Here is a 22,482-nt window from a genome sequence, read left to right as displayed (position 1 = left end):
GAGTCAGAGAATGTTTTCCCTCTCTGTAAGCAGGTAGGCAAACTTCTACAAGCAAAACTCTCTCTAATGAATCCGGAGCTTTTAGGCTGTGAAAAATTTGCCTGGCTGGCTAACTCTCCTTTTTTTTATGTTCTTTATCATTAAGCTCCCTTGAACTTTAACTGAACCATAAGGAAACTATGAAGAGTCTCAATAGCTGCCCTGTGAGGATTTGACTTACCCACTGGATCTGCTATTTATAGTGTCCATTAGTACAAAAATGTCTGTCCTTTTGCAGCAGTCATGTATAGCGAAAGCACTGCTCTTCTGGCGAACCGCCTGTGCCTCCTGTGTCACCCAAAATATCCATCAACGGAGTGTTCAGAAATGAGCCTTTCTTGATTGAAAAAACCCAAGCAAACACCCCCCTCCCCAAACCCAGAGGCGATTTGCATTTTTATTTATTTATTTTGCATAGCCTGAAATGGAAATTTTCATTTTTCAGGAGGCAACCTTTCACTCCCAGCCATATCTCCCTGTGGAACATCTTTGTCCTAAGCAAATTAAATCAGGAAGAGAGCTGAGAGGGGCAGGAACTGTCTTCCAGCCTTGGAGAGCCCATTTGCACCTTAAAACCAGGCTGGATGTGAACAAGTATAAATTCTGTAACAAAGGAGACAGGTTTTGATAGGGATTTGCCTTGCCTTGCTGGGAAGATGTTTGTGGTAGCTTGGGTGATAGAGAGCAGGTGACCAAGTGGTTTTCCTTTGGATATGCTCCAGGGTACTAAATCTGGGATATGTTTGCATATTCTAGATCTGAAAACTTAATTGGAGCCTTTTCTTAGAGTTTCCACTGCTCTGCAACAGCAACTCCACGGGATGGTCTGGGACACATCTTCCATGTTTCTCGCAAGAGGAAGGGCCAGGAGGTGCCAAGAAACACCCCCAGCATCCAGCAGAGGCGGGAGCAGGAGACATTTGGAAAGCCCCCAGATGAGGTGCAGGCTCCTGAAAGGCAGCTGGGAAGGTTGATGGGCTTTAAATCAATATCCATGTTCTTTGGTCCATAGGAGTAGCTACAAGCATGATTTGATTTATGGGGTGATGGTTCTCGATTTGATCTACTTGACCACGAAGTGGACTTTCATCTGATACTAGGAGCATGTCGTTGAACAGAGGGGCAGGGGACTAGAGCTGCCGCACGCAGTCTCCTGCTAATACAGGCATCTGTACCGTACGTAGTCCCTTTCGTGAGTGTATTGAGCTGCATCTCAAAACCAGTTGGGTTGTTTCCTGTGATGTGGAAGGCTGCCAGAACTTCAGAACCCTGACAGTAGGAAAGCAGTCTCTTCAGATTTTTAGTCTGAATTTACCCTGGGCGAGTTTATACTCATATTCTTGCACTAACAGGCTTTTAAATCAGTTAATATTTTTTTTCACTGCTTGGTAAGTGTTCTGCCATGCTCATCCATCTTTAGCCATTGGCTGCAGCCAACAAAACTGTGGCAGTCAGTGCCCTCCTGGTGACCAGTTAGGAGGGAGGTGAATTGGGGAATAGAAATACCAACATATATTATTAATCTAATGGACAACATCCCTTGTTAGGACAGTTGCTGTGAAGTTACATGCAGGGCATGGATTTAAATATACTTCCCCTTCCCAGCTGGCCCTTGCCTGAAGGACACAGTGGTGAGTGAGCAGAGCTTTGATTTCTGACCTCGGGATGGTGTTAATGGGGGCTCTGAGAGCATCTCCTGGCCTGGAGCAGGGCGTATTGCTGTCTGCCTTTAGAAACCTCTGTCTCTGTGCCAGCATTGAAATTCCTGGTCTGTTTTCAGGCGTGTGCCCAGCCATGCAGGTGGTGAATCACAGAATCACATAGGTTGGAAAAGCCCTATAAGATTATTCAGTCCAACCATCAACCCAACACTACCATACCTACTAGACCATGTCCTCAAGCCTCACGTCTACATGTTCCTTGAACACCTCCAGGGATGGTGACTCCACCACTTCCCTGGGCAGCCTGTTCCAATGAAGAAGCTTTTCCTAATATCTAAACTTCCCCTGACACAACTTGAGGCCATTTCCTCTTGTCCTATCACCAGTTACCTGGCAGAACAGACCAGCACCCGCCTCCCCCCCCGGGAAAAACACCCCACCCCCCGCCTCCCTACACCCTCCTTTCAGGGATCTGCAGAGAGCCATCAGGTCTCCCCTCAGCCTCCTCCAGGCTAAACAACCCCGTTTGTTTAAAGCTTTGTGTTGCGGTCTTAAAAGGGCTGAGGATGACAAAGTATACATTTTAATCATACGGAAATGTTATTTGGTCCTTGTTTCAAGTCCCTGATCAGCATGTCCTTAGATATCTGCCTAGGAAGTGCCCTCAGTGCATACTAACTGTGCCGATGAGGAGCAAATACCATCCACGGCGCATGTAAGAATGCGGCTAACTCCATATATTAAATGTCAAGAAATGCCATTACTCAGCTGGCCATTCTGCCCCTGTTTGCAGAACAGTACCTGCAAAAGAATTTTCTAGGCATTTAATAAATGATCATCTTAAAATTTTGCAGTTGCTGCACATTGTCCCTGGCAGAACTGAGAGTGAGCATTCAGTAATGATGCTTTGTGCATCTTTCTGTGAAGGCCGGGGTCCTGGGTTTGCTAAATAACTCGGCATTTTCCGTTGAGATCTTTGGATTATCTGGTCCTTCTTTTCTATTTTTTAATGTTTTGCTTATATTTCAGGAAATAAAAAGGCTACCTCTTCAAATGGGATTGTGACCCTCTAGTTTTTATTGTTTAAGTTAAACTTTATCATTTTAAAACATTGTTCTCACTAACATATTTCTCTTTTTTTTTTTTTTTCTAACTTCGCTGTTGCCACAGAAGAAGTGTCTGCGAGGATAGTACAAGTAGTAACAGCTGAAGCTGTAGCAGTCCTGAAAGGCGAACAGGAGAAAGAAACCCAGCACAAAGATCAGCCGGGACCACTACCTTTAGGTAAACCAAGACGAAAACAGTTCAAAGTATCTGCTCATCTGCAAACGTTACACACATGCGTGTTACAAAACCCAGTTGCAGCTGCGTATTCACGTAGGTTATGGTCATGGGTAAACTGCAGGACCATGGGATAACCACGGAATATCGGTGTTATCCTTGTTGCTGCACTTCTTCGCGACCTGGTGACTGTGAAGCAGAGGGGTATAGGGCACACGGGGTGAGGGTGGGAGAAGGGTTAGCAGCCAGGCAGGGCAAGGGGAGATTGTGGGCGAGAGAGTTGCACCAGGAGGAACCAAATGCCAGTGGTCCAGACTGGGAATGATACCACTGCCACTGGTCCATGCTGTGCCCCGATCCTCCTGCTGTGAATTGTCTCTCTGAAATAAAAACATGAATATCTATCTATACATATAAAAGTAAGTATACAGCCCTTTGTACCAACAGTGCTTCGTCCCTTCCACGGTAGCTCAAAAGATGTACCTCGAAGGCCAGAGAAAGGCCGTGCTTTGTCCTGAGGTAGGGCAAGTCTTGTAGCTTGCCCCAGGATATGTTCTGCTGAGTGCACGTACGTTGTGATCGAATCAAAATAACGCCTTGTGGTATTTTTCCCACTGGTACTCTGCTTCACTTGCTACGGCGGGTGGACCCTGCTTAGGGATAAATTAATGTCAATGAGTAATTAAGAATATTTGTTGGAAATTTGTTTCCTAAGGTGTTTTGCTTCATTGAACTGATTTTGAACCGCAGCAGGGTGATGTGTTGCTTAGTAATTCCCTTCTTAGGTCTGTGAGGCTCAATTTCACATGTAAGACCGCATTTCTGCAAAAGCTTGATACATATTTAAGCACAGTTCACTTCACTGGGGCCTGGGTGAGGCAAGGTGGGCGTTCAGTTACATCTAGTTAGATATGGCAGTTCAGAAATGTTGTGAAGAGCGTGTCTTCAGGGGTGTTACAGCTCCTGCGCTCAGTGACCGTCGGGTAAGTGCAGGTGGAATTACGTTGTGATCAAGATAGACTCTGCCCCTGGACAGCGCATCTTAAGGACAAGTCACGTAAGGGTCTCTTCCAAGCCACGCTGAAATCAAGAGGAGGAGACCTGGCAAATTCTGCTGGGGCTTCGCAACTGGCCTTTCTATGCTTGGGAAGAAGGCCTGAATCAGAAACTGCGATCTGCCTGTTGAGAGGTGCCGTTTCTAAGACAGATCTGTTAAAACAGATTTGTTACTACTTCTTTTTTCCTTTTTTTTTTTTTTTTTTTAATTAAACCTTGGTTAAGCCCCAGTAGTGGATCTGTTTTTAAAGAAAAAATTCTCAAGGTGGTCGGTATGAAATCAGTGGCAGAGGTTACGTTGAGTTCATTTAAGCAGCAGTTCGTTTAGGATTTCGTCGTACTTGAATTGAAATAATTGAAAAAAACATCCCCTGGTTTCAGCATCCAGACTCGTGACTGGGAATGAATCTAAAAACTAGTCTCCATGCATCTAAGATTTCACTGCGCCTCGTTCGGCTGCGTCGCTAATGTGTCGTGGCTGACACAAGTTCCCTGTGCTGATATGTCTTTTGTATTTAGAGAAGCAGTATTTGCATGTGTTCTGCAATTAACCTTGAACTCAGCGGAAGAAAAAAAAAAAAAGGCAAGCAGAATGTTTTTTGTTCATGTACTCGAGGTAAATTGAAGAGATTGGCTGCCAGTTTCTGATAGTCAGCGTGAATTTATAAAATCTCTCATGCTCAGATGCTTTATTGTTGTTGCCTTGGGTGACTGAAGGTTTTCTAAGTGGCAATACTCATTTAAAAGATAATTTCAAAATTGATTTTAGTCTTGTACTTCGTGACCAGATTTTTGAAGATAATTCATACCATCTGAAAAAAAAAAAAAATCCTTCCGCAGTAACTTTAAAAATCCATGTATTCTGAAAGGATCTGCCTGAAAATCCACGAGGCACAAATCCCCATTGAATAATTCTTTCGGCTGGGCAGAACAGGCTGACTGCAGCTTGTATGAAGCATCAGTCTCCCTGGAACTAACGGCTGTATCCTTCCCTGGAATTAATGGCTGTATCTATCTCATTTTCACTGATTTCTAGCAGTCGAAGAGTCAGCCAACCTGCCTCCTTCCCCGCCTCCATCGCCAGCGTCTGAGAAGACTGGAGCTCTGGAGGAAGGTAAGGGTCTCCCGGCCATTGCAGCATGCAGCTGTCAGCGGAGGGATGAGATACGAGTCTGAAGGATGGGGGAATCGGGAAATGGAGATCCTTTCTGCAGGTCCATGTGAAAAGATAAGGCATTGCCCAGCAGTAACTCCCGTCTGCCAGCCAGCTGCGGTGCGTGGATGAGGTAGACACGTACACACAGGGGTAACTGACAGCTTGTGTTAAGTACATCCCTATTAAAGGGAAAAAGATGACGATGCTCACCTTTTTACGTGTATATGCAATAGGAGCCAAGGTGTCTGCAGTCCCCACGCGGTCACTCAAACTATGATTCCGTGTGAGTCAGCCTTATTTTCTGTTTGGAATCTTAAATGCATGAAAGCAAGGAGATTCAGAGTTGGATCAATTCTTTGGTCTTCGACCTGTAGTTGATGCTTCAGTGCCTACGTGTGTTGGGGGTTCTGTACGCAGAGCGCAGGAGTCGCGCTCAAGTCTCGCAAAGCAACTCTTTGTCCTGTCCTGCACAACGAATGTTCCATTTCAGTAGCCCATGCTCGCTGCATTTTCCCCCTGCTAAAATCTCCTCCAGCAAAGAACTTCAGTGTTGGCTTAATTTTAAGCGGAGGCCTAAATCCCGGCGAAGTTGTTGCAACGGTAAGCATGTGTGCCAGTGCTTTGTTCAACAGAAGGCGACTGCTGCATCAAGGCCGTCAGTATTGGAGACAGCAGTGGGTTAAAACTGAGCTGTATCGGGTGGGTAAGAGGGGAAGGATGCGAGTTCAGAATCTCCAGGGGACTGTCAGTTGAACTCTGCCATGTCAGCAGCATTTTTGTCTGTCCGTGTATTGCCTTCTTGGATTTTCTTTTAGCATTTTTTCTTTCTTTTTGTTAAATAAGTGCATGAAAATAATTTCTTATCATCTGCTGAACAATCTTTGTTGGTATTTTAACACAGAGCCTCTATTAATTTTGCAAGTGGACGGTTTCTATTTCATGTGCTAACACAGTCTGGCTCTGGGTTTATCAGGACACTGCAATTAGGCATGTTCTGTCCTGCGGTCATTTTTGAGATAATGCAATTACAGGCTGTGTTAACAACATTTGTCGGTCCACTGTACTGGAAATCCCTACTGGATGTGGTTAGTAACCAATATAAAGAATGTGATTAATTGATTAAAAACAAACAAAAAACCCAAACCCAACAATCTGCATATGGTTTGTTTAAAAAAAATAGTGCAACAGTTCCTAGTCTCATCACTCAGAGGTAATGGCAGTCAAAACTACCAACTGAAAAGGAAGCTAGTAGGGCATCAGCAGCGGCTTTTAGAATTGTTACCAGGGTTTTACCACTGTTTTTTAATATATAGTTCACTTGACTAGTTCAGTGTGTGCTTTTTGATTTCATCATATCACGATAAAGGGCTTGTTCTTCTGCCTCAGGCCAATGCCAAGGTTGTTCCATTACCCTTAGCTGAGGATTAGCTTTGCTACAGTATGACTCAGCAAGTCGCATAACATCACTGTTTTTCTCTTTTCTTGCCTGTAGAATCGAGTTAATATAATAGCATGCACTTACCTACCCCACAGGGCTGGTTGCAAGCACTGAAAAGTCAGTGTTTGGGAGGCCTGTGGATGATTTACGCAATGCCACCGGTTTTTAAAAACATTTAAATCATTTCCTTTAACGTTAGTCAAAAGAGACTTTTCTGTGAGAAGATTTTGATCCAACTCTTCATTTTTTAGAGCAGATGGCCTGTATAAATCCTAAAAGTGTAGGTCTGCAAGGGAAGTATGGACAGAAATGATGTGCTGAGTCATTAATGCACTCAGCTGGAAACTTCTTGTTTATGTCTGGCTCTGAAAATGGAACTCAAGTAGAGTTGGTTGATAAACAGGAGGAACTTCTTGAAAATAATTTTACACAAAATATATTATGTTGCTTTTTCCCAGAATATCAGTATTGTCAATCCAACATAGTTCGTGGCAGTAAAAATCTTGTGTTCTGCCCTGTGTTAGAAGACATGGTCCTTATTTTCTGTGGGTAAGCTGATCTTTTGCTGACTTGAGTGAGCCAGACCTGTCATTTTTATTCAGGCAAAGCTCCCATTCAGAAGAATTTCCCTCAGTAGGGTTTGACCCAATTTTACAATACTTGCTTAAACCTTCAGTTCACTACACCATCTGGCTATCTTTACTCATGTACCTTTACGTTGTCTGTCTGGCTTTCTGCTCAGTAGAATATAATTTACAAATTTAATCCAATCCTACAGTTGTTGAGCAAAAACGGTGAGCACTTGGTGCATCTACCTCAGGTCTCCTTTTTGTCCCCTTCTCTTAGAAATTTTCCTAACGCACTTGTCAGTGTGTGTTGCATTGCTTTGAATCCAAAAGAGACTTCGTTCAGTCATAGTAGGAAGGAAATCACGGTGGTAGACATGACAAAGGTGGATGTGGCCAGCCATGCAGCAAACACACACACACACAAAAAAAAAAAGGTAGAAAAGACAGTGAGGTTTGTGGGTCAAGTGTATTTCATGAGAGAAAGGAATCAGTGGATGTAGGTTCCCTTCATTTGGCTGCAGAAAAACGTTCAAATGAGCCTGTTCCTTTGTACTGCTGCAGAAGGTAAGAGAACTAATTTGCCTGATTGAAATGATTTCATTTATTTCAACTGTAGTAACATGATTTTGCTCAGGAAATGAAATTTTCCCTAGCACCGTCTAATCCTTTTATCGGTTGTATCTGGTCATGCAGGGCTGATACGATATTCTCTTGCCAACTTGGCGTTTCTTTTGTGCTCTGTGCCTTTTGACAGTGGTCAACAACGTCCTCCTGTAAAAATTCTTCTAAAGGTTACAAGATAGAAGGCTGCCTTTGATGGACTGTCTTCCATTTTGAAACAGGCATTGCCGAGTAGGCTTTATGTACCAAATAAGAATATTTTGTGAACTGAAAGAAGCCAAGTGTCCTTTAAAACTGGGTCTATTTACAGTGAAAATTACTTCCTGAAAGGCATTTTCAAAAGATACCTGGAAGCTAAAGCTGAATTAGCCTTTGTGAGAAGTGATCTTAATCTTGAACTTTACAATACATTGGGGATTTTTCCCATGCTTTGAGATGAAAAAGCACTATTAGGAGGGACTGAAATAACAAAGAAAGGATTTTTCTTGTGGCTGAAATAAAAGCATATCCTCCTTTAAAGACATCATTATCCTGTAAATGAAATTATCTGCAGGAATTTTTAAAAGATCGTAAGTAAAACTGATAAATAAACAATGTAAAGCTAACAGCCACAGACATAACAGCCCCTGACAATACTAGACTTTGCAATCCTGAAGACTTTGGACCCTCACAATAATACATATTAAGCATTTTTGCTGTTGTCAGTTCCTGTAGAGGCAGGGCTGGTATTTTCTTGCCTGCAATCCCTTCAGAGCCTACAAAGAAGGATTTTTCAGCCTTGTTTCATCTTCACTCTTGTTGAGGCATTTTACATCTGAGGTGCCCCTGGGTACATACGAACCACAGCTGGAAGGGGAACCTGTCCTTATGCACACCTCCTTCTCCTTGTTCTGACCTATCAACCTTCCGTTCTTTTCTCCACAATGTCCCGGTTCCAGCAGAAGAGATGGCGACTGCGTCAACCCTTTCCACTCTCGTCCACCGTAATACACAGCCTAGTGTGAGAGCACCCTGCAGAAAAGGGGATGGTGTTGTTTTAAGTCTTCTCAGGTTTAGGAGGGGCGTTGATTCCGGGCCTCTTGCCCCCCCTGAGACGTGTCCTCACCCCCTGTAACTAGCCTTTTGCCAACCGTGAGCCCCTCAAATCTGTCACTGGATTTTGTAGACGCTTCTATGGAGAAGAAATCCACGGGTTCTGCTGCTCAGGTGGATTGAGACGCTTCCCTGCAACCTGGCTGCCAGCTCTTAAGTGCTAGGGAAAGGCGGGGAGCTGGGGTTCAGCGCTGTGGCATTCCCTACCGCAGTGCCCCGTAGAGCTTCCTGCCTGGCAGAGCCAGGTTGCCAGCTTATCTTTCCACACCGACCTCTTCTAAGCACGGGTAAACCCCTGCATCTGTGGTTTGGATTCCCCTGCAAGAGCGAAGCAGCTCTCCGAGGTTCAGGCACTCTTTGTGCCCTGGAGGAAATTGAGGGGTAGGTTCTCTTGCACCAAGTTCCGCGGGTGGTATTTGTGTGTGCGTGTAGGTGCGCACAGCACGCCTTCAGTCCTGGCTAGCCTCGGGGCTGTCACGGAGCCTTAACGTGGGTAATCTGCTATAGCACAACGCTAGATACTGCAGCTGCTGCTATTGCCATCGGTGAATAATTTGTCTTCCTTTTTCTGGGTGATAGAGCCTGAAGAGGTCGATACTACAGCATTCTGTTCCCAGGCACAATGAATACGTTACAGGACTCTTGCTGCCAGGTTGCTGCAGAAAGTAGAGGGTGCTGGTTTTAAAGACACAGATGATGTTTTTTATGGTTTGGGTTGGAAGGGACCTTAAAGACCATCCAGTTCCAACCCCCCTGCCATGGGCAGGGACATCTTCCACTAGACCAGGTTGCTCCAAGCCTCATCCTGCCTGGCCTTGGACACTTCCAGGGATGGGGCATGGTGTGCTATAAAAGGCAACTTAAAACTTACAGATATTTGCCAGGAAGAATCTTAGAGCTCTTATAGATGGAACTGGTTTAGATAAAAAATCACTTTCCAAGCCTTGAGTAGTGGTAGTTACAGCAGCATTCATGAGCCATCTTGGTTTTGGGTCACACAGAGAGGTCTGGTTAATATCTGTTACACTGCCTCTGCTAAAGCCTTGCTTTCTGACTCAGTGTTTTGGATCTGAGAGGAAAGTTTTGGAGGCTCTGGGGAAACTCTTTAAGTTGTAATTGCCTGGAGAAAGGCCAGGGACACCAGTCATGGACTTTTCCTGAAGCTGGTAGGAAATCCAGTGGGATAGCTGCAGCTGCTGAAGGCACCTGTGAATGTAGTGTTTGTCAAACTGCCAGTTGTTGTACACAGAGAATGGGCTTAAATGTATTTTCTCTAGTACTTGATGCTTAATTTTCCATAGCTTTATTCCTGGTGAGAGGGCACCTTAGCCTACACGAGCTCTTAGCGCGTGTATATATGGATCGGAGGCTGGGCCAGTCGTTTTTATTGGGCTGTGTTATTTTTCTTTGTCTTGGAAAACCAAACCCAGGCTCCCCCTCCCTGTTGCTGTCAGTAGCTGGTGTCATCCTGAGGTGATTATGTGATTATCTGCGATGCTGCAGTGACGGGTGAATAAAGCTGTCATTCCAAAGCACTGGCGAACACCGAGGTGGGAGCTAGTTCATCCACAGACACGTGACACAGTGGCATAAAACACAGAGCTAACAGAATTTGCTGTGAGCAGCTTTATGTGGTCTTTATCAGGGGGGAAAAAAAAAAAAGGTAGCTATTTGAGGAGGAGTTTCTTTTTGGGTTGTTTAAATGTTACTTATTTACAGGTAAAAGAAGGAAGTGGGGAGTTTTGAAATAGATATAATAAGAAATAAACCCACCTTGACCAAAGTGTAAGCTGGTTGGATTTTAATTAAAGAGCTTTTTGAAATTTACACCGCTGAGTACTTTACCTGGTGACTGAGGGATAGGTCAGGGGTTTTCATGCACTCACTCAGCTGTATCATACGTACGAGTGTCAGCGCGCGTTGTGACGTGTGGTTTGTGTACCACACGTCTTCCTCTAAATAAGGAGGGTAGAGTTTTTGAAATTCACTTACGCCGGCGGTTGGTATCCGGTGCTCGCAAACAGCAGAGGAAACGCCACGTACACGGCCCTTGTGTTAAAATGCAGAGCTGTCCCATTCCTCCGCCCTGCGTTGACCCGTAGCCTGGCTGATTTAATCCACTCGGCAGCGTGACACAGTGGGTAGCGTGGCTGCATGCGTCCATCCTGTCTCGTCTTTTCTTTGTCTGTCTGTCTGTCCTGCGGTTTTTGTCTGTGTGTGTCTATTTGTAGATGAAGGGGCGGAGGATAAGGTGGGACCGCTGCACCGCTGCCCAGGCTGCGGGCCTGCTGCCGGCAGGGAGGGGCGTAAACGCCTGGCCCCCTCCATTTCAGTGTCTGTGCCCGATGATGAGCCCTACAATTCGGATGAGGAGTACTATGAACACCCTTTGTTCAGCTCGGAGTGGACTGGCTCTAGTACACGTCCCAGTGCCACAGTGAAGAGCACAGAGGTCTTGTTGGGCCATGATGAAGGTGAACTGAGCATGGTCCCATTTTGTTCCTCTTCCCCTGTACCCCACCTGCCATCCATTCCATTCTCTACGTGCCTGGGATTGCTGCTTTCTGGGGAGGGAAACCTGGTTGTGCTTTCTCCCCACATGGACGTGATGCCCCCCGGAATCTCTCCGTCCCAAAGCGAAGCTGCAGTGTGAGCAACGACTGCAACTTCGGGGTCAGTGAAACCATGGTCCCTGCTTAAATCAGGGCTCTGGGTCTCCTGGCCTGTCTTATGGCAGAAGCAAAAGGAGCAGTTTGTTAAAAGGAAGCCTGAGCTGCTTTGTTCTTTGTGCCAGAAAGTCACTGCCAAGAACAGTGTGCAAAACAGGCCAAAAGATTGTTACTGGAGGTAAGTCGGTTGTTAACACGATGGGGAAAACCCGCGTGTCTATACCAAAGGTAGAAGTGGAAGGCCTTTAGTTCTCCAGCAGGCAAAGGAAATCAGTTTTACCCCAGTATACACAGGTGACTTCAGGCAGTATCAGGTCATGTGCGCTCTCCAGTTGTTCTGTGGATACTCCCAGTTAACGCTGTCAGCTGACTGCACAGAAAGGGGAAAAAACCCACATAAACCAGCATTATTTGATCAGTGGGGGTTACATAAAGTGAAGCGGCTTTTGAGGAATCAAGGGAGAATCTTTTTTTGGTGACTAACAGGAATGCTGCCTTCTTCTCCAAGGCTAAGTAGATCAGGTTTCATCTCGCAGCATTTGACTAACTCAATCTTGGGATGCAGAGCCTGAAGTCAAAACCAGTACCGAATCCTCTAAAGGTTTGTGTCTCAGGAAGGCGGAGGTTTATACCTGAAGTTGCTCACTGGGGCATTTCAAGAAAACCAGAGCTGTTCAGAATTAGCAGGATAATGCAGCCTAATACTGCAGCGGCACCAGAAAGAGATCAGTACTAATAACTGAAGGTTGTTAATGTCAGCATGTCTGCCTGAAGGTAGGGGAGACAGAAAATCACAGGGGTAGCCTTACAGTAGCTGGTGGGCAGCTTCCTTGTCAGTCGTATGCATCTGCCTCTGGTGAAAGTGTAAGATCCCAGCATATCTCTGAGGAAAACCAAAGGGAAATGAGACGGATCATCAGTGAAAGGACAGGTGTTACAAAACAGCCCCCCTCACCTGCTGCCTGTAAGCTGGCAGTTTGGTGTATGAGTCTGCAGCACAAGGGCAGTCTGTAGGAGTCCTTCGTTAGGTCAGCAATAACTTTCTACTTTGGTGAGTAATCGGTTTTAATCAGGTGGCACTGTGTGATGTGTCTCAGGAAATGGAGGTGTGTACCTGAAATTGCTCAGGATGAGAGGCTTTCCTTAATTTTTTTTTTAACTGCAAGGGATGCATGTAGAAAACTACATAAAATGGGAAAAAGCAAAGTGAAGCAAGTTGTTCAAGTCGGGGCCTCTGGTAGCTGGACACCTGCTGTTCTGCCAGGCTGCTTTTACTGTCTGCCCTTGTGTCAATACCCCTGTAACACTCAGGCATCAGTCCAGTTCTGATTCTGAATCTTCTGGCTTCTGTTCATTTAAGATACAGTTACATTTTTGTATGTTATTAATAACGTGTTGTACTTTACACAGTGACATTTTCTTAGCCTCAAATAGTCTTTGTGTTCCTTGAATCACTTTTTAAAGGCCGCAACTGTGGATGGTTGGTTGATTGGTTTTAACTGGGCCAATCTCAGGAGAAAAATCAAGCCCTTGCGAAAGAGGTTTTATTTTACTACCAAGAGGCTGGATACAGCCACTTTCAGAATCGAAACCACTTTGTTCTAAGTCTGATTCAGCAAAGTCTTAAGCGTGAGACACTCTTCAAACCCAGGGGGGTCGTGAGGTTGACTGCAGCGTGGCTGCTGGGCAGCTGCTCAAGGATGTTGCTGAATTAAAGGTTTCAGACTTAATCCTGACTTCTTATCAGAAGGGATACTAGTAGAACACAGTAGCATTCTGTCTGAGTAGCAGTGGCAGGAGTTACAGTCCAGATGGAGACCTTGCTAATCATTCTTCTGCCATGGCGTGAGTGAAGACAGCTCTTGACACTACCACGCCGATCCCAACAGCCCATAGGCTAAGTGATGTACTCTAGAAACTGAGAGGAACAGATAGGGCTACTGCACTCATTGGTTTTTTTGAGTTGATGGGTGATGAGTAGCTGGTGGGGAAACAGAAAAGAAAAGGAAGAGTCCTTGTGTTAAATCTGTGATTTTTCGCATACAGAGTTCAGGTGTCAGGCAGCCTAAGGGGAGAGAGACTGTTTATAAACCCACTCAGTGTAGGAATCTTGGTTGAATTCTTGTGAAACCATCAGTTATCAGCTATGTGCAAGGCTTATTAAGATATGGAAGTGGCTCAATATTTTGCCAAATCCCGGATCCATGTGATAATTTGACTTGCTGGCACTTAGCAGTCAGTATTGCCAAGGTCAGTGGAAAGAAAATAATGCCTCATACCTTCCTCCACCTCAGCTGAATGTCTTGTACTGGATTAAACAGCGCATTTGTCAGAAAACTATCAGTGTACTTTGAGCTCATCGATGCATTGGTGTTGTCAGGGCCATCCACCATTCAATACCATCTCCATTTGCAATGAATATTTGACCCACAGTCATCTTTGGGAGAGGTATCCCTGGAAAACACTTTCAGCTCTCATCTGACAGCATAAACATGCTTTTCGGGGGGAGATGGGTTTTTGGTTTGTTTTTTTCCCTAAGGAAAATTCAGTTCCACATTTGCTAAAAGAAGCTGGTTACTAGTGGTCCTTTGACATACTCAAATCTGAAATGTTCGGAGCTGAAAGTGTTACGGTAAAGCAGTCCTGTTGAGCTGTGTGCTTGGTGTTTATTGTTGGTGTTGATGTCGCTTCCTTTTTCCATCCCCAAGAAGAAGAACCAGTAGAGAGTCTGATGGCTGTGGAAGCGAAACCTACTGCTCTTCCTGGGAAGCAAATGGGGAAAGAGCACGGGCCCGTTGCGCCTTCGGACCAGGCAAAGGGCCTCTGTGAGGGTCAGTTGGAGTCTAGTTTGGAGGCCAAAGTGTGTCGTGAAGACCAAGTGCCAAGTGTGGCATCCAGCAGGGAGAGTGTAACCGTTGTGGCGGAAACGCCCCTGAGAGACACGTCCCCTTCCTTGGCTGAGGAAGGTGTGTCCTCCTTAGGTTTGCATGCCTTTGCTGCCGGTGAACCCTCCTCCAGCTTTCTCCAGTGCTTTCCAAGGCTGCTTCATTTCCCGTTCTTCCCATCTGTTAGTACGACTGCTCTTGTTATTACGCTTGAAGAGTGTGCAGCGGATCCTGTGATTGCATAGGGGCTGTATGACAACATGGTTTCCCACCACTGCGGCTGATTCCTGGTTTTTTTACTTTGCCATGATAAAATGTGCTTTGCGGCTAAGCTGATTCCTCTGCATAAGCCTTTTTCCCCCATCTCGGATGTGTTTGCCAGTCACATTGCTAATCTATGTATATTTTTTTCTTTTTGGTGCAGAAATTCATCTGCTTTTCTTTCAAAAAAGTAGATTTATTGGCTTTGACTATGACATAAAGAGGCTTAAAGTGTAGAAATGTTTTTATTTGCGGTGTGCAGGTGTTCCGTTTGGTTGTTTTGGGGTTTTTTTTGTGTACGTGTGTGTGCTTCAGCGCATTCTGGTTTACCTTCCCTAAAGCTATCGCTTCTTACATCATACCCTTGCCATTCTTTGCAGTCCACCCCTCCTCTCCTTGATCATTGCCAGAACTCTGATTTTTTGTGTGTCTTATTACAAGTGTTTAACCCTGCTGGAGTGCCCTTCTTAGACAAAACCTCCACCCACTTCCACTGGGATGTTTGCCTTCATAGGGAGGTGTAGGACTGGATGCACAGGATGAAGTTCTGATCTGCTTACTGAACAAAATATTCACTGCAGTCGGTTGTCTTTCAGTATGTAAGAAATAGGCTCCAAAGTTTCCCTTTTAATGGTACTTCTCTTCAGCCAGTGCAGCAAAGTGTAAAGACACGTTGAGTGGAGTAGTGATGTACCCATTCGCTGCCTGGCTGAGAAATGCGGCATTTGGGAGGTTGGTGTTCTGCCTGGCCCAGCTAAAGAATATTAGCTTCCTTTGGCAGTCAGAATATGTTTTGATGCCATTGGTATTGCTCGTTTGTGCTGCAGTAAGAGGTACATTAGGATACATAAAGTCAGTATCTAGCTGTTTAATCTCTGTGAAATGAGGATGGCGTCAGCGCAATGGCCATGTTTTTATACTTCGTAGGATTTGCAAGTAAATCGCTACGTGTAAAAACGTAACGGAGCAAAATCACTGTAGTTGCTGACCTGTTTTTTTCTGCCTGTGTAGTTTAGAATGGCAGTTGCTTTTTTGACTAAATGTTAACGTATGACAATATTTAAGGAGTGACTGATACTTTTATACTAATTACTCTAAAGAATTCAGATTCATCAGGGCAAAAAGAGGGCTCCATGTACTTGAAATCAGACAGCAGGAGATTCAGAGTTGGCCCAGTGCTTCTAATAAGCTTCAGAATAAACTCAGAAGGTTTTTTACAGATTACTGCAGAAAATTCTGCCATATTCTCTCTTCATATTTTCCATGGTAGGACGATTTCTGTAGGATAGGAATCATTATTTTCCACAGGATATTAAAAAAAACCAAGCTCTTAATTAGTAACAATGTGTACTAAAAAAAACCCAAAACCTTAACTAGCTAATACTCACTAAAAGTACAGTGGCAGACTGTAAGAGTAGCATTTTTAGTTTCCAATTAACTTGAAGGCAAACATCCCAGTGGAAGCGATGGAGGTTTTGCCTCATCTACAGTCATTGAAACATGCCAAGTATTCTTTGACTTCAGTTACAGCTGAAGATGGCCGTTTTAACGACCAGACCTTCAAGATCTGGGACTATTAATAGCTCTGTCGCTGATTTACATACCAGTTTCATGACAGCAGTGAGGTTTTTCTCATTTGCCAAAGAGTAAATGTCGAAAGCTGGTACAATTAAAAATGCAGCCTCTTCTGACACTTGCAAAACCTTTTTTATGCAGTATTTCTTTAGTTTAGGCTGCATGTAGGGAACAAAAAAAGTAAAAAATATATAGAAATATATAGTGATGGAAGTTTTACATGTCAGCAACACACCCAGATACGATTGATTGGACTTAACCTTGCACACTTCACTAACGCAGAACTAACATAAGCTACGGACTCTGGCTGAGCACACCAGTGAAGTGAGGATTACTTGTGATTTCACCATTGTGTACAAACCATGAAGAATTCACATGAAATCATCTCATTTCAGTGCTCACATATTTATAGGTGTACAAGTCCCATTTTCACTGTAAAACCTCATCTATTGAAAGGGACCTAGGATTTAACACTTCAACGCAGATTTCTAGGTGGATGGCCTTTGTTGCATGCTTGCATCTTTCTGCCTCTCCTTTCCATCGCTCATAGCAAAATGTTGTTGTAAGCCACGTGACTGCCTGCCTGTAAGTGCTTTAAGTAATTTTGTTATAAAACCCGAACAAACTACTTCAGATTTACTTGCAGCCACGAAGATGGAATTCCGCGTCCAGGAGGGCACATGCCCTTTCACAGCAGAACCATTAGACACAAAGCAACGTGAATCTGGGAAAGACAGTAAGACTGGTGAGCAACCTAAACATGATGCCTTAGTTCCACAGCCAGCAAAACCAGAGGCTGTAGATAAAAGTGATTCACAGAGCAAAGACAAAGAAAAAATGCCTTCACCTCTATCAGCACTCGTCTTGGAAGCTGATTCACAGAAGAAGGGGGAAGTCGGTTTTGCAGAACTTGCTGCCAAGCCTCCTCAAGAACAAAAGGACTTGTCATCTGAACTGCCTAAAGGCAGCACAACGGAAGAAAGGACTGCAGATGTGCCCTCATCGTCCAGCCAAGTTACATCTATGACATTTAAAGACGACCTTAAAGATGTCCACAATCTTGCCGTCAGCCATGGTGAAAGTTCTCTGTTGCTATCTGAACCCAAGGCAGAAGCAGCCAAAAGTGAAATCCCTTCAGGCCTATCTCCCGCTGTCTCCCAGGAGCTTCCCCTCAAAGACAGTTCCAAAACAAAACAGGAAAGCACTGACCAACTGTTTGCCAAAGACTTCACTAAAGATGATCCGATCCACAGAGACAGGACGCTAGCTCTGCAGGAAGCCTCGGCGGTAACTGTAGATGGCCTGAAAACACCAAGCACCCAGAAAATCCCTGCGTGGGGGGAGGAAAAGGACATGACCAAGGATGAGAGTGATGAAGAAGAAAGGTATGACTTCTATGATAAAGGGGAGGCTCGAATATTAGATGATGGCAAATTTACCTCAAAACCTGAAGTTAAGACGCTTTCTGCAGACAAAGCAGACTTTCAAAAGGATGACGAAGCTAAAAAGTCACCTGATAGTCTCAAAACAGAAAAAGGAATGGACCAAATTGGGCTCCTAGCAGCAACAGACATGAAAAAGGAGGTGCAGCCAAGCACACAGGTACCCCCAGCCAAGTTAAGCCCTGAACTGACCTTTGAGAAAACAGCAGAGCATCCTGATACCACACAGTTATCCAGAATAACAGAGAAAGCCGCTGAGATGCCAAGCTTAACCGCTGACAAAATTCCTACTCTAGAACCTCCTCAAGAGAAAGATGCTAAAAAAGATACCAAGGAGGATAAGGCAAGTGTTTCAGCTCCTAATCAAATGAAAGAGGAGGAGGATAGATCAGGAATGTCGAAGTACTTTGAAACCTCTGCTCTGAAAGAGGAAGCCTTCAAAGCAGACGCTCTGAAACAGGGCAGCGATTACTATGAGCTAAGTGACACTAAAGAGAGTGTGTATGAACATTATCAGACAGATCGTCTGATACCTGAAGACAAAGAGGAGGAGGAGGAAGAAGAATTGCAGACAGAACTGGATGAGCGTCAGAGTGTACCTGCTCGTGAAATAGGGTACAGTACCCTGGCTCAGAGCTTTACACCAGACAGGTCTGAAGAACTGAGTTCCCCGACAGAAAGGATGTTCACTATTGATCCCAAAGTCTATGGGGATAAGAGAGAACTCCACAGTAAAAATAAAGATGACCTAACTCTGAGCAGGAGCCTGGGGCTTGGGGGGAGATCTGCAATTGAACAGAGAAGCATGTCTATTAACTTGCCCATGTCCTGCCTGGATTCAATAGCTCTGGGCTTTAGCTTTGGTCGCGCACATGATCTTTCTCCCCTCGCTTCGGATATTCTGACTAACACTAGTGGAAGTATGGATGAAGGTGATGACTACTTGCCAGCAACTACACCGGCAGTGGAGAAGGCCCCCTGCTTCCCCATTGATAGTAGAGAGGAAGATGAGCACATAGAAGAAGAAGAAAAAGCACCGGCAGAAGAAAAAGTCCAGCCTGAGACCTTGGCCGAATCACCTTTCCTGGCCAAAGACTATTACAAAAATGGGGCTGCCCTGGCTCCTGACCTGCCTGAAATGTTAGACTTAGCAGGGACAAGATCTAGATTAGCCTCCGTGAGTGCTGATGCTGAGGTGGCACACAAGAAGACAGTTCCTTCCGACACTGTTATGGAAGACAGCGGCGCAGCCCTGCCACCGGTGACAGACGAGAACCATGTAACTCTAAAAGCTGAAAGTCAGCTAGAAGACTTGGGCTACTGTGTTTTCAATAAATACACAGTCCCACTCCCTTCCCCAGTTCAGGACAGTGAGAATTTAACGAGCGAAACCTGTCCCTTTTACGAAGGGACAGATGAAAAACTGCGGCGTGGCCTGGCTCCTGACCTGTCCTTAATAGAAGTGAAGCTGGCAGCAGCTGAAAAGTCGAAAGAAGAATTCCTCGGTGAAAAAGACTTAGGTCAGCATGCCACTGGAGAGTCCGCTCTGGCAAGAGACTTTGAGCAGGAGAAAAAAGAAAAGCTGGATACTGTGCTAGAAAAAAGTGAAGATCAAGTTGACTCTAAAGAGGTCTGTCCCATTAAAGGTGCAGAGCCAGAGAAGACAAGACCTGAGGCAATCCTAGAAATGAAAGAAGAAAGTGGGGCTGATAAGGTTCATATAACTGATGATAGTGTGTATGACAGAATACCAGCTTCAGAGATAACGATAGGAAAGGATGCTGTTTCTGTGTTGATGGAGAAGGAGAAGACTCTTAGTGTTGTTCCTGAAATAGCAGAGATAGAAGCTCCAATAAAACCAGATTACAATGCCATAAAGCATGATTTGGAAGTGGCTGCAAGGAGAGCTGACCAAGAATATCAGAGTCAGTTAGATGCCAAGGTCAGTGAGGTGGTTTCTCTCCCGTCAGGGAAGGACAAAGCCTCTGTTAAAAGAGCAGAGCCTGAACCCAAAGACACTCCACAGAAAGATGAGACCATCTTGTCCAGAGAAGCAAAGGATGCAGATGTACTCTCCAAGATCGAGCCTAGTTACGTGAAGGACAGCACCAAACTGTCAGAAACAGAAATTAAGGAAAAAGTAACTAAGCCCGATCTGGTACATCAAGAGGCAGTTGATAAAGAGGAATCGTATGAATCTAGTGGAGAGCATGATCAAGCCCAAGAAGGTTTGAATGGAGAATCCTTGAAACCAGAGGATACCAAAGCAGAGCCTCCAAAACCTCCTGTGTCTGGGGAAGAGACGCCTGCACAGTTACCAGCAAAGGAGCCTTCCGTGGAGCTCTTCCTTCCAAAAGCTGAGCCTCTCCAGGAAGAGCCTGCTGAGATTCAGATGGAGAGCATACCACAGCCTGCAGAAGAAACTGCAAAGATTCCTGATACAGCCGCGATACCTATGGAAATCCAAAAGCTCCTGCCATGTGAAGTGTCAGCTGGGGCCACAAAAGGGGAAGAACATGAGGAAGAAGAGGTAGAAGGAGGGCAAGAACAAAAAGAGGAGGATAAAGAGCATCTTCTATCAGAAATGCCCCCCGAAATGGACTTTGGGAAGCCTGCTGCTGAAGAAATGCTAGCCCAGGGTAGCCCAGAAGCACTGCCTGAACTGAAAGGCATTATTGAGTCAGTGGTGACAGTAGAGGATGACTTTATCACAGTGGTGCAGACAACAGTTGATGAGGGTGAGTCTGCTTCTCACAGTGTCCGCTTTTAAGACATCGAAACAGGGGACTCCCAGGCTGAGGAGGAGATGGAGGTTGAGGAAGTGGCTGAGATGCAAGTTGAGCCCAAAGAGGGCTCCCCAGAAGCTCCTGCTTCACCCCAGAGAGAAGAAATCCTGCTCACCGACTACAAGACGGAGACGTGTGATGATTACAAAGACGAAACAACAATCGATGACTCCGTCATGGACACCGACAGTCTCTGGGCAGATACTCAAGGTGTGCATTATCCTTTCTGTTTTGTCTGTTAAATATTTTTACTTCCAAATCATAATGATCAAAAAAAGCGAAATTATTATATATAAAATTAGTAATCTCAGCATGCTTCAGAAAAATGGTAAAATAGCCTGCCTTTTTTTATTAATCCATCTGCTCGGTCTTCAACTATTTTTTTTTCTCTGGTCCACTGCAGTATTGTTAACATTTGTTACTAATCTCTTGTTTGTTGTTATAATTTGCTCTGATCCTACAGATGATGATAGGAGCATCATGACTGAACAGTTAGAGACTGTTCCTAAAGAGGAGAAGGCAGAGAGAGAATTGCGAAGATCATCTCTCGATAAGCATAAAAAAGAGAAACCTTTTAAAACTGGGAGAGGCAGGATTTCTACTCCTGAAAGGAAAATAGCTAAAAAGGAACCTAGCACACTCTCCAGAGATGAAGTGAGAAGGAAAAAAGGTTCATTTAACACTCCCTATTACAATCTATACTTTTTTTTAAAGTTTTTTTTACTGCTGTACGGTACTATCCGGTCACCCTATAGATGACGTGCCCCTTAACAGCGTTAACGGTCGTGCTTTTTAATGAGACATTGTACAACTATATGAAAAGCCAGGTGCAAGGCTCACTGCTCCACCGGTCCCCTTTCCCCACTGATCACTGGGTAACACATCTGGGTTAATGCACCAGTGCTCCCCCTCTTCCGACTCCGGAATTGTTCGCCCCGGTAGAAGCGACGCATGGGGTTGCAGTTGTGGAGCAGTGGGCCTGCCACTTGATGTATTGTCATATGAAACTGTTTGTTGGTTTGTTTTCCTGATTCTATGTTTTTGTGTTTTCTTGTCCATAGCAGTGTATAAGAAAGCTGAACTTGCTAAAAAAACTGAAGTTCAGGCCCACTCTCCCTCCAGGAAAATCATTTTAAAACCTGCTATCAAATATACTAGACCAACTCATCTCTCCTGTGTTAAACGGAAGCAGACAGGTGACTGCGTTCTGTTCAGTTATGCAATGTGGCTGGCAAACATAGACATTTTTTTTTTAAATCTCATGGCTATAGCAGCTTCTCTATTTATTTTTTTTCTTCCAAGAATATCAGTCTTCACAAATAGTATTGCTTTTTTAGTGGGTTTGGTTTGGTTTGGGGTTTTGGGGGTTTTTTTTAGTTTTATATAATTTTTCTTTTCTTCTTTCATTCCTGGTATTCGTGTGTTTATTTTAATGGAGGCCATGATCATGTGTGCTTGTCGTTGCTTGGACCTCCTAGTGTTGTGGTTGTAACTTGGCATCGTGCTTACAGTGTGGTGTTGTAGGAATCTCTACTCATCATTTTGTTCTTTTTTTTTTTTTTTTCCAATTATGCCGTTTTGGTTTGTGGTTTTGGTTTTTTTTTTTTTTCTGGTGGGAAAATGTTGACAGCTTAAACCATCGTATGCACTTCCATTATTTTGCTTTTGTACTCTGATGCATAATAAGAAGTGTTTCAGACTTATATTTTGTTGATTGATGTTATCTGCATTGACACTTCCAAATCTGTCACTGATGTTTATGCTGTACAGTCAAAATCCACAGGGGGAATCCAGCCACATGCAGCATGAAGCTGAGAGAGAAGAAATCTGGGCTCACACTACGAACGCATTCCAAGCAAAAATCTTAATGTTTGGTAGAGGACGTTGAAAGGACGAAACAAATGATGCCTGTGTTACATCCTGATAGGTGTATCATTATTTAGAGGACCAA

The 22,482-nt window shown here is 44.5% G+C and overlaps 1 protein-coding gene across 1 annotated transcript in view; it reads left to right on the top strand.

Annotated features, from left to right (window-relative positions):
- Positions 1-21,727, top strand: part of LOC104509602 (microtubule-associated protein 2-like) — a gene marked incomplete at its 3' end in the record, with an annotated part of 36,707 nt that extends 14,980 nt beyond the window's left edge. Inside the window, 5 exon segments of the mRNA XM_010151588.1 lie at positions 2,871-2,984; positions 5,074-5,151; positions 16,950-20,741; positions 20,995-21,201; positions 21,593-21,727. Coding sequence (XP_010149890.1) covers positions 2,871-2,984; positions 5,074-5,151; positions 16,950-20,741; positions 20,995-21,201; positions 21,593-21,727 — 4,326 coding nt within the window.
- Between the last annotated feature and the right edge of the window lie 755 nt (positions 21,728-22,482).

This window comes from Eurypyga helias, unplaced genomic scaffold (assembly GCF_000690775.1).
Source record: "Eurypyga helias isolate BGI_N326 unplaced genomic scaffold, ASM69077v1 scaffold34515, whole genome shotgun sequence".
NCBI classification, from domain to species: domain Eukaryota; kingdom Metazoa; phylum Chordata; class Aves; order Eurypygiformes; family Eurypygidae; genus Eurypyga; species Eurypyga helias.
This window is presented reverse-complemented; position numbering and strand designations above follow the sequence as displayed.